This window comes from Xiphophorus hellerii, chromosome 12 (assembly GCF_003331165.1).
Source record: "Xiphophorus hellerii strain 12219 chromosome 12, Xiphophorus_hellerii-4.1, whole genome shotgun sequence".
Taxonomy (NCBI): Eukaryota; Metazoa; Chordata; class Actinopteri; order Cyprinodontiformes; family Poeciliidae; genus Xiphophorus; species Xiphophorus hellerii.
Window position 1 is genome coordinate 29191736 of NC_045683.1, and position 16433 is coordinate 29208168.

A 16433-nucleotide genomic window follows, 5' to 3' on the forward strand; every position below is an offset into this window, starting at 1 on the left:
ACTGAGTAAACAAAATGTACTACCGAGGCAAACAAGACAACTGGAATAGCACAGCCTCCCTTTCATGAGATTTTTATTTCTGGTATTAGACTTTCTCCAGACAATCCTTTAAATAAGGAGGTCCAGTTTCTTCCCTCTGGCCGGAGGTTTGGGTTCCTGGGATTAAAAGCAACAGATGAAAGAACTCCTTTATACCCACAGGCACCAGGTCCCTGAATTTGTGAGTTACGATTTCTTTCTCTTTCTCTCTCTCTCTCTCTCTCTCTCTCTCTCTCTCTCTCTCTCTCTCTCTCTCTCTCTTTGTTTTGTCTATTTCTATTTCTAACATCGTCTATGTATTTTTTATGTCGTTTCATACGTTTTGAAATTTCCCTGAACTGTCTGGCCATGACAGGGCTGAATTCACGCACTGGAGTGGCATAGTCAAAGTCCAATCCGGAGCACAAATCCAATTGCGAATCGACAGCAGGACCTAAAACCTGCCGTTGAGACGCTCGCCTTGTAACAGGATGTAGCAGGATGTAACAAGCCGGTACATCCTGCAAAAGACTCGCAGCTGTAATTGCGGCAAGAAGAGGGCTTTGAAATAAACAAGTAGTCTGATTTGTAAAGCCTTTAAAACCACGTATTCATTTCCTCCCTCTAAGCATCAACAGCGCCGAAAATGGAAGCGCGCGGCAGGACTGAAGGGGAGGGGGGTAAAACAGGCTCCTGCTGTGTTTTACTCTGGGGGTAATTAAAACCTTTGACTGACAGCAGAGAAGCAAAAGGCGCAGACGCGCTGTGATTGGTCGGGGAGGGGGGGCTGCGCTTTACAATCCCCTCTTGTTTCCACCCTCAGCGCGCGCTGGGGCTTCAGCTCGTCCAACTTTCGCTGAAGCCGGACGCAGACGCACAGGGCGGCAGAGCAAAGTTGGAGAGGCTTCCTCCGCACTCGCCTTCCGAGTCCCCCCTGATAAAGTGAACGCCGCGGGTAGGACTCGAAAACAACAACAAACAACAACAACAAACATGAGGTCCGTTCCTGCTCTCTGGAGAACGATCGGGATGGTCGTGACGGTGGCGTTCATGTCGGCGTGCAGAGCGTCGGAGTACGAGTACGTGACTTGGAAGGTGGATTTTTCTTCGAGGCCCATCTACGGCAAGTCCCCCCAGTGCGTGGGGATCCCGGAGGACCTGCGGCTCTGCCACGGCGTGGGCTACGCCGAGATGCTGCTGCCCAACCTGCTGGAGCACGAAACGATGGGGGAGGTGAAGCAGCAGGCCAGCAGCTGGGTGCCGCTGGTGCACAAGAGGTGCCACCCGGGCACGCAGGTCTTCCTCTGCTCGCTCTTCGCACCCGTGTGCCTGGATCGCCCCATCTACCCGTGCCGGAAGCTGTGCGAGGCGGTGCGGGACGGCTGCACCCCGATCATGGAGGCGTTCGGCTACCCGTGGCCGGAGATGCTCATCTGCGACAAGTTTCCCGATCATGACGTGTGCATTACCATGGCGCCCAACGTCACCGATGCCCCCGAGACTACAGGTAACGACACGTCCCGACACTCCTAATAATAGTAATAATAATAATAATAATAATAATAATAATAATGAATTAATTAAAAAGCAGATTATTACTGGTAGTTTTGATGTGGATGTAATATCATCGGCTTCCAAAAATAATGGCTTATGTTTTTTTTTTTTTGTTTTTAGTCGTTTTTTGACAGAAAGGTGACGACACTAAGGGTTAGTTCTTCACGTCGGCGACGGCTGGAGATGATAGCTAAGTTTAACATATTCATAAGTGAATCAATGAATTATTTATACGAGTTCCAAAAAAGTGATAAAAAAAAAACAGTTAACTATTTCCGTCATTCCTGTTATTACCAGATAGTAAAAAAAAAACAAAAAAAAACAAAAAAAAAAAAACGCTAGATACGATGCTAATAAAGACCTATATTTTTAAGTTGAATTCTTGGCATGTATTGTTAGTTGAAGGAGGTTCAGTATTATGTGGGATTTGCAAATGAACCAACACTTTTGATAAAAATAGATTTCTGCTGTCATGGCGACAGATAAAAAAAAAACCCATTTCAAATCCTAAGAATTGGGAGAAGTTAGAGTTTTTACACCATTTACCTGCACATTCATCAACATCATCCCTCTGTCTATAAAGGTCTGAAAGAAATTACAGAGGAGCATTACTATAATATCTGCTGCTATGGCAACGTAAATAATGAGAAAACAATAAAAAAAAGAGACGATTTTTCTTTTCGATCTTCAGTCCGAAATGTTAATGCTGTTTGGATGAGGAACTGGAACTTCGGCTCTAAATCAGTCAAGAAATCTGTTGTCTAGAAAGTAGATTGAAAGTTGGACCAAGAAATACATCTCTGTTAATTCTGTTATTAATACTGCATGAAACTTTGATCATTTTGTCAAGGAATCGGTGAGTTTCCCTTGTAAATTCTGCAGTTTTAGTGCAGTCTGGACGAAGACTGAATTTCACTCATAGAAACAAAGGCCACAAGTTAGTTCATAGTTCCGACGTTTATTAGAAATCTGCAGCAGGCGTCACATCTACAAAACCAGACTGTAAGAAAAACAACCATAATGGGGACAAACGGTTAACATGTGCAGTGACAATACAATGACGCTTAGATCCGTCCTCTACAACGCTTTTTAGATGTTTACATTTAATAAGCAGCTTTTTATGTTTGTAAAATAATCAGGAATTCCTTTTAATGCCTCAAATTCTTTATGTTGTAACAGAAATACAAGGGTTACCAGCAGAACAGTGTACATTCATTCAGAGGCGCCTTAGAAAATGGAACATACTGACATACGTCTGGCTTTATTTTCATGTTCGGTATAATAAAACAATGTAGGATTTTGCTCTCCAGCAAAAATAAAAATAAAAAAATAAATTAGGTACCAAACGTAAGCTTCTTACCTGATATAGAAAACAAATCCCAGGCACTTTTGCTGTTGTGCAAAAGTCAACACCTTCCTAACCCTCGTAACACTCTTAAATGAGCTTGGGAATGTTGTTTTAGGGGTAACGGTGTATTTGCACATGCAAACCCCACACAAAGAAACCAAATAACACCTTTTGGAAGAGAAAACGGAGCTGTGAAAAGCCAAATCTGCTCCCTTTTAACCTCCTCCATCCCCCCCCATCCGCCCAAAGAACTGTTAAAACTAAAGGTGAATAGTTTATTTTCATCATAATCGGCTACCTAAGCACTCCCTTTAGTGTGAATGTGAAGCTGCCTGCTGTCGACTTTGAATGATCACAAAATATTGGGGGGGGGGGGGGTAATGGAGGGGTGAGGTGGGGGAGGAACTCCAGATGGTAGCGATTATTTTAAGGTGTTTGCCGAGTTTTGGAGGACAATGCTGGGAGGTAGTCCAGCTGCAACAAAAAAGCCAGTACCTGCATGTATTAATGCTCGTTGTCTGACAAGCACATTGAATCCGATGAGGGATGAAAAGCTGAAAGACAGTCGGGTCGGAATACTGCGAGCCGCAATCCTGGCTGCGGGCGGATTCCAGCAGCGCTACCGAGGACGCATTCCACCGTCACTTCATGCGTCCTGTCAGAATCAGATGGGCTAAGCTCAGGTTGTCCAGGACAAAACTATATGTTGTCAAACAAAACAAAACCAAACAAAAAAAAAAGACAACAAACCCACAAACAAACAAAACACAGTTTCTTAAAGGATCAAGCTTGGACCGGTTCTAAATACTTGAGGTTTGGGAGGTGGGCTGCTGTGCCAGCAGCGTCGGCGCTGGGCACTTTAACGAACTGCACAGAGGAGGGAGAGGAGAAAGCACAACTGATTCATTCACATTAAGCGCTACACAGTGTGACCTTCCATCACCACATCATCAACTTACTTTTACTGCCACCTGGAGGTGTAAATGCAGCTTTCAGAGACGTTTTATTATTATTATTATTATTATTTTATTTTACTGAACACATTACGCTTAAATACATAACCTAGACAGAGCTCAGAGCAGTTTAATGTTTCTGTGTGTGTTAACATTTAACAGTTTTTTGGGGGGTCAGGGGGGGGTACCTACTCCAAGAGTGGCATAGAGGGACTTAGGCGGATTTTTGGTAAAAGTTTGCATTTGCAGGTTGAGGTTGGGGACCACACAAGCTCTGTCCTCCCCAGACACCACCTGCTGTCACTTGTCAACTCGAAGCATAAACTAAGACTGTGATTTCACGCAAGCTTCTTAAAGGGGCAGTATTGATTTATTTTGATTTATTTTTTAGCTTTACATCATGTTGTATTGTTATTCCCCCCATCAAAAACATACCTGGAGTGTCGCCTTGATTCTTTTGTCCATGTTTGAGAAGTCCTTCAATCTCCCGTGGCAACCGTTCAGCTGTGACAAACACTCGGTGAGACCAAGCACCACCGTTTCAAAGTAGCCCTCCCTTGCGACTCCCTCACTCAGCTCCTTCAGACTAGCCAGCAGCAATTAGCAAACACCCGATGGAACTGCGCATCAGCCGAGCTCATTATAGGAGCTACTTCTCAGTGCGTCGCTGGTAGAAACACCGCTGAAGGGTTAAGAGAGGAGCCATGTTGTGACGACTTTCTGCGGGCGGAATTTCAGAAAGATGAAGAGTTTTTTAAAGAGGCAGAGGCCCAATTGCAAGGTGTTAAATTGTGAAGTCAAGCTTCTTTTAAGTCATATTTTATAAATATAAAGATTTTTATAACAACTGAAGGTAGCAGTTATTTGATTGACCTGCATAAATGCATAATACCGCCCCTTTAAAGCTAATCAACTCAAAGTTTTTTGTGTCTTCTGTTATCAGTAATGGCTCAGAAAGGGCCAGTATCTAATGCTGAGGTGGATAAAGGCAGAACAAATGCAGATTGATCTCCTCGGCCATTACTGAATGTTAACAGAGGTTTCCATGCAGTAGTCTGGTGTTAATGAACTTAAAGGGTACAGACAGACAAAAGATCCAGTGACTCTGAAAACAGAGTCTACTTCGCACCAAGCACTTTGCGCCTTGGGTGTTACTTTCACAAGCCTTCGTTAAACATGTGTAACTGACATCTGGCAACTAAAAGAGGCTATTAGTTTCCACCTTACCTGCCCCTATCTTTTGATTGATCTGAGTCAACACTGAGATACCAGGATCTGTTAAAGGTCAGTGCTGCAGGATTCCACAAACCGGGACCAAAAAAAAGGTCCAACTTCGGAAAAGTAGGCTCAGCTGTTTGGCACAAAGCTTTCGTTTGCACTATTATAAAAATTAAACTGTGGTAGTAAAGTATTTGCAGATATGCCTCCAGTCAGAACTTTTTGGCTAAACCTATGTTGGCTTCCTTTGTTGTTCTCCATGAGCTACCATTTCTTGGAATTTCTGACCATTCCGGTAAGCTGTAACTGAATATCAATACTATTTCTTCTTTTTTTTTTTTTTCATGCATTTCTCAGATCTTTGTAGTTGTTTTCCACATGGAACAATGTTACCGTCGAGGAGGCTCGCTGCGAAAGCTGCGTAGAAAGTGAAGCGGAGCGTTTACTGCCGCACTTAGTTACAGCTGGCCGTAAAAGCGGAGGACATTCTTCTGTGAGGTCAGGTCGCCAGGACACGTGAAGCTAAAGAAACAAGTTGAGTGACAACAAGAACAAGACGAGATGTTTGCATAGAGAGAGAGAGAGAGAGACGTGGAAATTTGGAATCCAAAAATCACAGGAGTTTTAGTTCTTTCAGATGGGTTATGCTAATTTGTGACTAATCAATTTCTGACATTTCACCAGCTTTATTCATTATATTTCCATTTATCTATTTATTTTTTTGTTTTCCTTCCCAGGCCCCTCTTCCGTCTGTCCTCCATGTGGCAATGAAATGAAAACAGACACCATGTTGGAGCACATGTGTGCCAGCGAGTTTGGTAAGCGTCCCGCAGACATTCACTAAAGACGTCCTTCTCCACCTTGGCAATGATTAAATGGTTCAGTGGGTTTTATTTAGATTATTTCTATGATTGCGCAAATATTCGAAGTGAAGCTCTCAACGCTTATAGTTGCAGACGTTTCATCAGACTTTGCCCGTCAGTTAAATGTGAGTTATCTGTGTTCAGGCCTTGGTGGAGGACGAGGTCATTTGACTAATGAATTTAGGGTCGTTGGAGCCGTTATGTGGCAGTAGTAAAGCTGGATGTGTGCTCTGCCGTCTGGGCCGGTTCGTGTTACAGGTGAACTTTTCCATATGGTGGACGGTCAGCTGTGACAAACTGTACAGAATGTTAAACATGACGAGAAGTAATCTCCTGAAAACACTGAATTCAATAGTCATTTCTAAATGCGTTTTCCATTTATTTTACTGTGGCGTGTTTTACGAGTCCTAATTTAAAAAAAGGACTTTGTTAGCCAATAAAAAGCTAATGAGTAAAATGTACCAGGGTGACACTTTTTACTAGAAATTTACGCAAAAGTTCATAAAATTCCTGAACAGGGTCCTTATCGAACTGGTGATTTTGCCCTTTCTGTTGGCTAACAAATAATTTTTTCTTAACATATTTGTCTGGTAAAAGTTTGTTGAAACATCGGCTGCTAATTCTTACCCTGTACTTGGAAAGAATTAGTTTAAGTCACCCACGATATTTAAGCGTCAGATTTAATCCAGTGATGCCGTTTTGGTCAAGTAAAACAAAGAAAGGGACAGAAGTGCAGCATTTCAAAAATAACATATTAATATTGTTAGTTGCAGTATGTTTCTGTATTAAAGCTGCATTATGTAAGTTTTATTAAAGAAAAATCCATATATATTGTTTTACGTATTTGTTGAAACAGTCACTATGTTGTGACGGCATACTATGAGACATATAATCTGAGAAAAAATCAAGCTCCTCTGCCGTCTCCCAGTGCTAACAGAGCAGAACCACGTTCGCTAGCCCCCCTTTGTTCTCTGCAGCTAGCGTAGCCTGTTGTGAGCTATTTAGCAGTTAGCTTTTCCACCAACGACAAATGAAAGCTCTGACCACTGCTACTTTAAAGGGATAGTCCAGATATTTTTGAAGAGAAGTTCAGTGAATGTAATGGCTCCTCTACATAAAGCAGACAAGTGTCAGAGTGCAGTCAGATTTTACAAAAGTGAAGAAATCCTCAGCGGAGGAAAGTTTACAAGAAGTCAAACTGGTCCCTCTTTTTAGCTGGTCAGAGCGATTAAACCACTCAGACTGAAAATATACGTGTCTTTCCAATACTTTACAGTGAAGCCTGGAATTATATATTTCCATGACAGACGGAGATTTAAAGTACTCTTTTGATTGGAAATAATATTAATGTTTGAAGTTGAGCAACCAGACATGGTCTTCCAACCTCCAAGACAAAAGATTTATAACAACAGATAAATGGCCAAAAATACCAGATGAATCAAAGAACTGACTAGAAATTTCTAAGAATGGTTTCGTTTCTGAAAGGTCATCAAAGGCCTTTCCATTAATCTTTAAACACAGCATAAAGAGTTTTTGACCTGCAATTTGTTTTGATAAAATGTAAATATATAATATTTCATATAATAATGTAGATGTATAATAGGTTGTTTTTTTTCTATTATACATCCTGTATTTTTTCTTTGCATCTTTTCTTATCAGAAAAAAAAAATATTGTGCATACAAAAATAGAATATCTCAATCTATCAGCAGAATAAATAATTTGGGATTTATATGTATTTAAACAGGCATCTAATGCACATATTTTCAAAAAAGAAAAAAGGGTCTCTCGAGGTCTCAAGCAGCTTTGCTTTGCTATCAAACCTCTGTTTGTTGAGTCTGCCTCGTGTCAGTCTGCCCTAACGCTTGCAGAGGAGTTTTTGCATCTTGACAGTTTTGTAGCTGTCCGGGTTCTGTTGTTGGGTAACTCTCCTTACACGCACATCCAGCTGATGAGGTCGTCTCATCCAGTGTTTGTTTGCATAGCAATGGGGAAATTGTTCTGCTGAGGAACGTGCATCCAAACATCAGTCTCTTGTGAAAGCATAGATGGCTGATATCAGACAGTGAGGTGTTATGTCCCATAGCTCCAGTTTGAATTGTGTTTAAATTGCTAACATCAGCTAAAATAAGGGCTCTACCTGAGCCGCTGTGAGCCTGTCACGTCTCAACTGATTGTTTCCCGTTTTCTACAAAAGTTGGACTTTTCACCGAACCTCATCTGAAAAACGTCAAACCTTTCGCTGTTAAACTTCCATTCGTGCTTAATTGCAGTTGCAACATTTCGAGGGCTTAATAACCCTTCAAAACCACCTACACACTCTATTGGTCACTTTCTAGTTAGGAAAAACGGGACAGAAAAATCTGCCCATTGTTACTGAGGGAACTTTGTGAGATGTCTAGCAGAGTGTTTTCAGTCCGACTTGAATGGAAAATGTCCAATAAACAACAAACCCAAAAAAAGCAAGCGAGGAAGGAACATAGCTGGCTGCAGTGGGTATTTATAAGAGTGTAACCTTGGTAACCCAGTCGGTTTCTCAACAGAGATATTTAAAATGTCACACCTTGCATGTACCTGCACATTGAAATGCTTGTGGCAAACCAAGCAACCCTTCCCCCCCCAAAAAAAGACAAAGTACAAACAAACTACTGCTGCAGAGTTCACCGTAAACACCCACTGGGACTGCATCTCGAGGGGACTCCAGCAATACATGCGAGCGGCGTACATGAGACACAGAAGCGCCTGGTCCTTTACTTATTAGTGGAGCCTGGAGCCGTGGCGCCCTGAGAGCCGGGTGCCATGCCGAGCGAGCACAGCCCGCCCGGACGCACATTGGAACCAGACTTTCCAGCGGTTCTCGAGAGGAGTTTAAGGTTACGTTTGTTTTAACGAACTGCCTCGGTGTTTATGTTGCGGTGATGGGACTCGCCTTTTTTTTTTTTTCTTTCTTTTTCTGTGTGTCCTCATTTGCCAGGAGGAGAGCGGGGCGAGTGGTGGATGGGAGAAGGAGAGGCGGGGGCATTTTTGGCTCGTTTCATGTCTGTTGAAGACAAATGTTGTTTTGCTTGCTTGCAATAAGTCCCCTAACCAGCTGACAAGTGAGGATACACAGGCAGATTTACTGTCAGGCTGAAGTTGATACACCGCTTTAAGTGAATGTGTGTGTAACGGGGGGGGGGTCATCATTTCTGCAAAGCATCAGATTTTTGCCTCTAGTTCAATTTAACTTTATTAAGACCAAAAAAAGAGAGAGAGTCTGACACGAGAAGAATATACATAAAAAACGATTTTTGTATTTTTTTTCTTTCTTTCAGAAGAGTTAGGTTTCAGACCAAAGAGAAAACTGCAGCTATAAATATACCTTGGGATACCTGAGGCCAAACACGGGTTAGTGTCTTGTCTTTGAGTAGAAAAGAAAACACACTGGTGGAAAAAGCCTGGCTCTAATCACGAAACACTTTACCCCCCCCCCCCCCCCCCCCCCCTCCCCCCCAACAGATAAGGCCATCATCCGGATTCCATTCTGCTGGTTTCAACTTGACTCTTCAGTGTTTAGTGGGTAAAAAGTGTGTTTTTAGGATCCGGGGGGGTTTTCTGCATCCCGGTTACGGGCGTGTTTGCCTGATCTTTGTTGTCGAGGGGGAAAACGCAAAAGCAGACATGATAGATGGACAGGATGTTGCTCCTCGTCCCCGTTGGATCGTTCGGCCGGGAAAACCGCAGGGAGGGTCGAGAAACGAATCAGCGACTCGCACCAGAGCCTCTGTTAAGCGGCACGAACCAATCGTGTGTAAAATATTCACGACCTGGCAGCGAGAGAGTATGTTTTTCTTTTTTTGGTTCTCTTTAAACCTCATTTACTGGAAGCTGGGAAAGACGTGTTCCTCTTAGCTGAGGTAAATGTCAAGTAGGATGCTGCTGCTCTCTTCACACTTCCAAGTAATTGCGCAATTGTCTTTTCCCAGAAGAGCAACATAGATTTAAAGCTAAGAGTGAATTAGTCTGGTGTATATATATATTTTTTTTTTCATCAGGGGTGCAGTTCTTGTTGAGTTGATGAAGAGGTTGCATTGTTTTGGAAGTTATTGTTTTGCAGATGGGCACTCACTGAGTTTTCTGACATCTCTCCATAATTTCTGTCCAAACAGACGCGTGTGTTTTGTTGATCAGCCGATAAAACGAAACAAAAAAAAAAAAGTTCATATCGTAACAGACAAGTGACATTAGCACGTCATTAGCACATTAGCAGCAAATACGTCCGATAGAATTTCAGTAATTTCCTGAAGCAAACAACTAAACAAAGATTACGACACCAACTCCAGAATCTTTAGTGCCTTAAATTGCTTAGCTGAGCATGTCAAGACAAAATGGAGCTGGAAACTCTACTAAATTGAACTTTTGCTCAAATGTACCTCTTGTTTTTACATTTGTAGACATTGGAAAGTGTAGCAGAGAGAAAGGGCTTGTTGAAGTCTGGCGAGAGCTGAACTTGTAGCCTTGCATCACGTGAACTCTCGTCATTCACTGCAAACAGTGATTTGGGTAAACATGTCTGGAGGCTAGCAGGTCTTGATTTAGATTTATTATGTACGGTGCCATGAAAAAGTATTTGACTTCTTGATTTTTAAAAAAATTTTTTTATTTTTTAGCAAATCAGGTGTGAACTTGCTTGTGTAAAATGGATCTTTATCCTGCTACAAAACCCGCGCACAGTTGAGCTTAAGGTTCTACTAATTACAATCAGTCATCCAGGTCCTGAAGCAGTAAAACCTAATTACTTGAGCAGCAATGCATTATGGTCCACTCTACACTCTGCGACTGCATGAATGAAATAAATTTGGTAGTTGCTCCGGCCTCCAACGTCCGTTAGAGGTCTCTCCAGAGGTCTGGTTGCCGCCCAGATTTTTGTGACAGCTTGGATAGTGTATGTCAGTTGGGTATCAAGGTTGACAAGGTTTACAAAACCAGTGACTGTAGTAACTTTTCTGGGACATCCCACTGTGGAGGTGTGAAGGTTTGGAAGTGCACATGCACAGGACGCACAGATTACGCCTCGGCAGATAACAACAAACACAACGGCGGCTATGCACTGTGTTACTTAACCTGTTCAAGTTAGCACAATTTCTGATAAGAAAAAATATGTGTGTTATGTGAGCACTTCGTTCCTGGGAGACAGAGACAGGTTATTGTTTACGATGTGATGAAAGATAGCGGGGTGGAAGCTAAGGGTCAAAAGTGCATGTGCGTTCATGCACATGCTAAAATCACAGCGCCACTTACTGGCTTGGCATGACAGCTACGGCTGACTCCAGGTTTGTTAGTGTTGCTGTGTAGACGTGGATCATTTAGTTTGTTATGTTATTTGAGAAGCTGAACTAAACATGTGTCATTAATTACAGTCAATTCACGATTTAACAAGCCCGTATTCCCGTCGTGGCGTTGTTAGGGTCGGTCGTGCTCTTTTCCAGTAGCTCCTCTGCTGACGTGATTCTGTTTTCAGCTTCCTCCAGTTATGGAACTTTAGCGGCTATATTTTGCTGTACGTCTGTAAGGGTTTTTCTGCAAAGCAGCGACCGACTTTGTCATTTCACCATGACAGTTATCTCTGGTGCCCAGCTAGGTTTTGAATTCACTGAACTTGGAATAATGTGACCGAAGTTCAGCTAGCATAGTTCCAAGGTCGATCATGCTACCAGTGCTAGCGACCCCCCACATTGTCTTGATCGAAATGTCAGCTTTAGTTGGATTTTTGGGAACCAGCCCCTTGCCCTATGCTTTGCTTCATCCACAGGGTCTGGAGTCTCGGCTGTTGGAAAAACGGTTGCCGAGGCATGGACTCTGTTGAAGTTAGCAATTGTTACCCAGTTGCTAACATTTGACTGGAAATAGCTTGAGCTGAAAACAACCATCCTCTACTGCAAAGAAAGATTGCTGTTAAAGTTCATTCAATATTTGGAAGCAACCCCTCCTTCTGTTCGCTGATTGGCCAATGGATTCCTTTCTACCAGAGGAATCCAAGTCAATGGGATGAAGCCCAGACTGTCTGTGAAGCAAGATTTTAATCAAGCTGAGTTGCACAACAAGGCAATGGCCAGGCTAGGGAACAGGCGAAATATCACTGTTCTTGACAGCACTCGCTTTTGACAGTTTTCAGTTTGAGTTACGTTTTTGATCCTGGGTCTTTCGTAGTTTCTGATGCAGACGACACGGAGCAGCCACTTCATGCTGCCTGCTTCATGGTTCCATCAGATTTGGTAGTTTTGTTCTTTGGCATCTGGTTTGGATCTTGTCTATTTACTCATTTGCTACTGAGTAGCTAGTTAAAGATACTGAGTAGCTTTAACTACTGAGTAATTAAAGCTACCCGTAGATGACTGTATTTAACTACTGGGTAGTTAAAGCCACTTGCTTTAACGCAGCAATTTTGCTCCGTAATGGACCCAGGGTGGATTTTGTGCCACTGACACCAAGCTTTTGGAGGAATAGCAGAGTCCGTTTCAAAGAAATGACCAGATCTCACTGTTCCTATGTGATCGTGCTGAAAAGATCAGGTCCCCCCGACAACACCAAGGGCAAAGAAAGTTCGAACTTCAGGAGATTATAGGTGCTGGAAGACTTATCTGGATGAACGTCTTGCAGGTATTGGCCAGGATGTCTCCATCGTGGCTCACTAATTATGAGTGCTGTCCAGTTTGATTCCACAAAGCACTAAGCCCTTTCACAGCGAGGGGGATAAATCTTTTAATCCCTTACATGCGCACCATTAATTCAGTGGACGGAAAGAGAAGCACTTTATTACTTTAATTAGTAATGGAAGACAGAAGTGGAAAAGGAGAGTTTAGGAAGTCAAAAGGGATGTAATGTTTTAAAACTGGGGAAAAATAAAAAGACCTGTTTAATTTTTAACCACTTCAGTTCTTTGCTGGAGGCAGACAATTATTCTTACTTATCTATTTTATTTGCACTGTATGTCAAAGTCAGATGATTTCTTTTTTGTTTGTTTTTTTCCAGCCGTAGCGCTGTGACTTGGTCTTGTGTCCTCAGGGTGTGTGTGGGGTTTTATTGTGCACCTGGAAAGTATTCACAGCTCTTCACTTTTTCCACATTTGGTTATGCTACAGCATGATTCCGTATTGTATTAAATGAATCTCTTTCCACAAAATCTTTTTTCTACACACCAATACCTCGTTATGAAACTACGGAAAAAATTTTGAGTGTTTTGCAAGTTTATTAAAAACATATCACAGTTATGCGAGCCTTCCCAGCCGTTGTTTAATGCATTGTTGACTCACCTGTGGCAGCAGTTCCATCTTGCAGTCATTTTGAACATGAAGCCTCCAGCTCAGCTCACCTATCTTTAGGCAGTTTGCTTCGTTCTTCTCTGCAGTTCTTTTCCACCTCCATCAGGTTGGATGGGATTGGTCAGATCTCTCCAGAGACATTCAGTCAGATCCCAGTCTGGACTCTGGCTCGGTCTCTCCAGGACTCACACTGTGGTTCTGAAGCCTTTGAGATCTGGGCCATGTGCTTTGGGTCGTTGTCCTGCTGGAAAATGAGCCATAACGTGACGCCTGGCAATTTTTGAATTTTCTCTGGAAAGAAGTTAGCAAATCCATTGCAGGTTCTGGTAAAGTGGCGTTCAGATGCCACAGACATGGCAGGTTTTGGAAACCTGTCATCCCCAAGGCACAAGCATTGCTGGCATTTTAAAGGATTTACTCAAAGAATGTTTCTCTCGCATGTTTCAGTGTCAAAAAGCTTTGGTGTCCGTCTTTGTAGATTTCGTAGTGAACATGGATTCAGGTTTTTCTGCTATTCATTTTCTGTCCTTTTTCATTTGTTCCATTGAGATTTCTTCCCTCTAACTGTCATTTTGACTGGAGTAAGGATGTGAGATTTTAGAATGGGGGTTATCTACCAACTCCTATAATGGGGTTACAGGATAATTACAGGCTGATTTAAAAGTTTCAGATGTCTTATCCTCAAAAAACATTATATAGTCGTATCGCTTTGGTTAAAGGGGTCAACAGAAATTGTGTTTTTGAAGATAACAGTCAAACTGTCATAGACGATGTGCAGAGTGTGTCCTCGATTGTGTGTTTCCTGTTTAGGGCGTTGCGTCAAACCAAAGTTTTGAAGTGTATCACAGCATTTTTGCGCCTCTATTTTGGGATTAACGTGGATGTTGAAAATCTAAATAGTCATGATCAATGCAAATCACAGGCAGAAGGTGACTGAAGTCATGTATTGCACATTTGTTTTTTCTGCACTGCACTGATGTACTGTGTTAAAAATAGTCTGTCATTTTGTGTTCAGTTCAGTACACACGCTCATTATGTACATTAAAAAAAAAGAGTTGTCCTCCTCAGTTGCATGTCCTTTGGATCCATACTATTTCTATTTCTGATAACGGCACAGTGTTTTTTGTTGTAATTTTGTACAGTATATTATTACAGTTGTTTTTTTAAAACTTGTTTTTTTATGTATTTTCAACACTTTTGGAAGTTTTGCATCTCACTGTTTCCATATAGCTATGTTTTTGGCAACAGCATGTTATGGATATTATGCTCAGTAATGAAGTCATAATCGGGTCGGCGTTGAACGTGTTCTGCTGGTTCATGGAGTCCCGTTTCTGAGTCACAGAGCGAAAAGTGGCTGAAGTGATTCATTCTGGTCCAGATTTATTGAGACAGAATCCGTCTGGTTTGAAGATGGAAGATATGATAAAGACTTTGGTTTTAAGATTTCTGATGGTGCTCAGCGGACGACTGAGATTGTTTGTTTTTGCGTAATCATTATTAATTTTTAGTACTTTATATGCTATATTAGACAGCATATAATTCAGTGTGTAAACTAAATATTTAGCTTGCTAAATACTTATTTAGTTTGGAGTACTTTTTTAGCAATCTTAACATTTAGTTTGGAGCTAAATATTTAGTGGGCAAATTAGAGATTTAGTCTGAAAGTGTAACATTGTGAAAATCTGACCTTGAGAAATGAACCTCAGATTTTTCTCTGACAGGCTAAATAACCCAAATTGTTATTTGTAAAGTCTTAACTTTACAAACATCACCCTATATGAACGAACATGCAAAAAAAATAAAATATTTCAGCAGGAAATCGGAATTAGTCATAAAGACCTGCTGTGTGGAGACAACCTTAAATCTCTATTTTCCTGCATATTAAACACTAACCTGATGCCTTAAGCGGTAGGGATATGCTAAGACAAAATGTTCTTCCCCCTCACGTTTGGATTTAAAGCAATCTATGTTTTTGTCTCAATGTGTCTTCATCACAGCTATCAAGGCCAAGATAAAGGAGGTGAAACGAGAAAACGCGGACCGCAAGGTGATCCTGCAAAAAAGAAAGAAGTTGATAAAACAAGGGAACCTGAAGAAGAAAGACCTAAAAAAGCTGGTGTTGTACTTGAAGAACGGCGCGGACTGCCCATGCCAACAGCTGGACAACATAGCGAACCAGTATCTAATCATGGGACGGAAGGTGGATAAGCAGTACCTCCTCACAGGCATCCACAAGTGGGACAAGTCCAACACGGAGTTCAAAAAGGCCATGAAGACACTGAAAACCCACCAATGTCCTGAATTCACCAACGTCTTTAAATAGTACACCCGCAGCCCCTGAATCTGGTTGAATTGCATTCTACATTTGAACTGGCAAAAGCACCGCCAAACTTTGCTTTCTGTTGTCCTGTTTATATTCCTACATATCTCTGTATTTTTACACATATTCTTCAGAATGTCCGCTGTTCGGTTTAGGATAAACTCGGCGGTGAATGACGACAAAAGGTGAGTTTAATGTGAGCCCTTCAGGTCAAGGGGAAAGACTGCCGAGTCAGAGGGTGGGTTGGTTTTTCTGACCAAACGCTTGTATTTCTAAGAGTTAGATTAATTCTGCTTACAAGTTTTCTATGGTAAACATAAAGTTATGTCAATTTTATTTTGATGTATGTAGCTGAAAGTAGCAAACATTATATAATTGTTGCTATGGATAGGCCTTGCTAGCATGTTCCTGCTTCAATGTGCTAACGCCGGCTAACCCTGAAAAGAGGCAAGAAAACCTATTCTTGAGTCTTGAGAACTTATTGTTTTAACCTTGATGTGTGTGCTTGAGCTTTGACAGTGACAAAAAGTATGAGATATTGCTTCTATATGATAAATACATGTCAAGCTGAGCGAAACACAGTTAGCATTAAGGACATGCTTTTTGTTGGGTTTTATGATGCACATTGCGAAGTCTTCTTTAGTATCGATTCATGTGTTTTTCTGTGTGTTTAAAATGCTAAATCTGGCACAGTGTATCTAAACTTGGTGTTTATGTCTGTTCTGCTTTGACATTTCTGGTCCACTTTAGCACAATTTCTTTTTTCATATTTGAATGTCAGTATTGCTCATTACGTATACTGTACATATATAAATTTGACATAAAATATGAAAAAATAAAACAGTGTCACAAAGTATTAA

General features: G+C 41.6%; 1 protein-coding gene across 2 annotated transcripts; it reads left to right on the forward strand.

Annotated features, from left to right (window-relative positions):
• Positions 1 to 315: 315 nt before the first annotated feature.
• On the forward strand, positions 316 to 16433 carry sfrp1a (secreted frizzled-related protein 1a). 2 transcript variants are annotated; one of them, XM_032578661.1, is made up of 3 exons: positions 1012 to 1525; positions 5829 to 5909; positions 15251 to 16433. In XM_032578661.1, the coding sequence occupies exons 1-3, from the start codon at positions 1012 to 1014 to the stop codon at positions 15574 to 15576; spliced, it is 921 nt and encodes a 306-aa protein (XP_032434552.1). In that variant the 3' UTR covers positions 15577 to 16433. The 2 variants fall into 2 exon arrangements, with proteins under 2 accessions (XP_032434553.1, XP_032434552.1); XM_032578662.1 differs by lacking the exon at positions 5829 to 5909 and having other exon boundaries at positions 316 to 1525.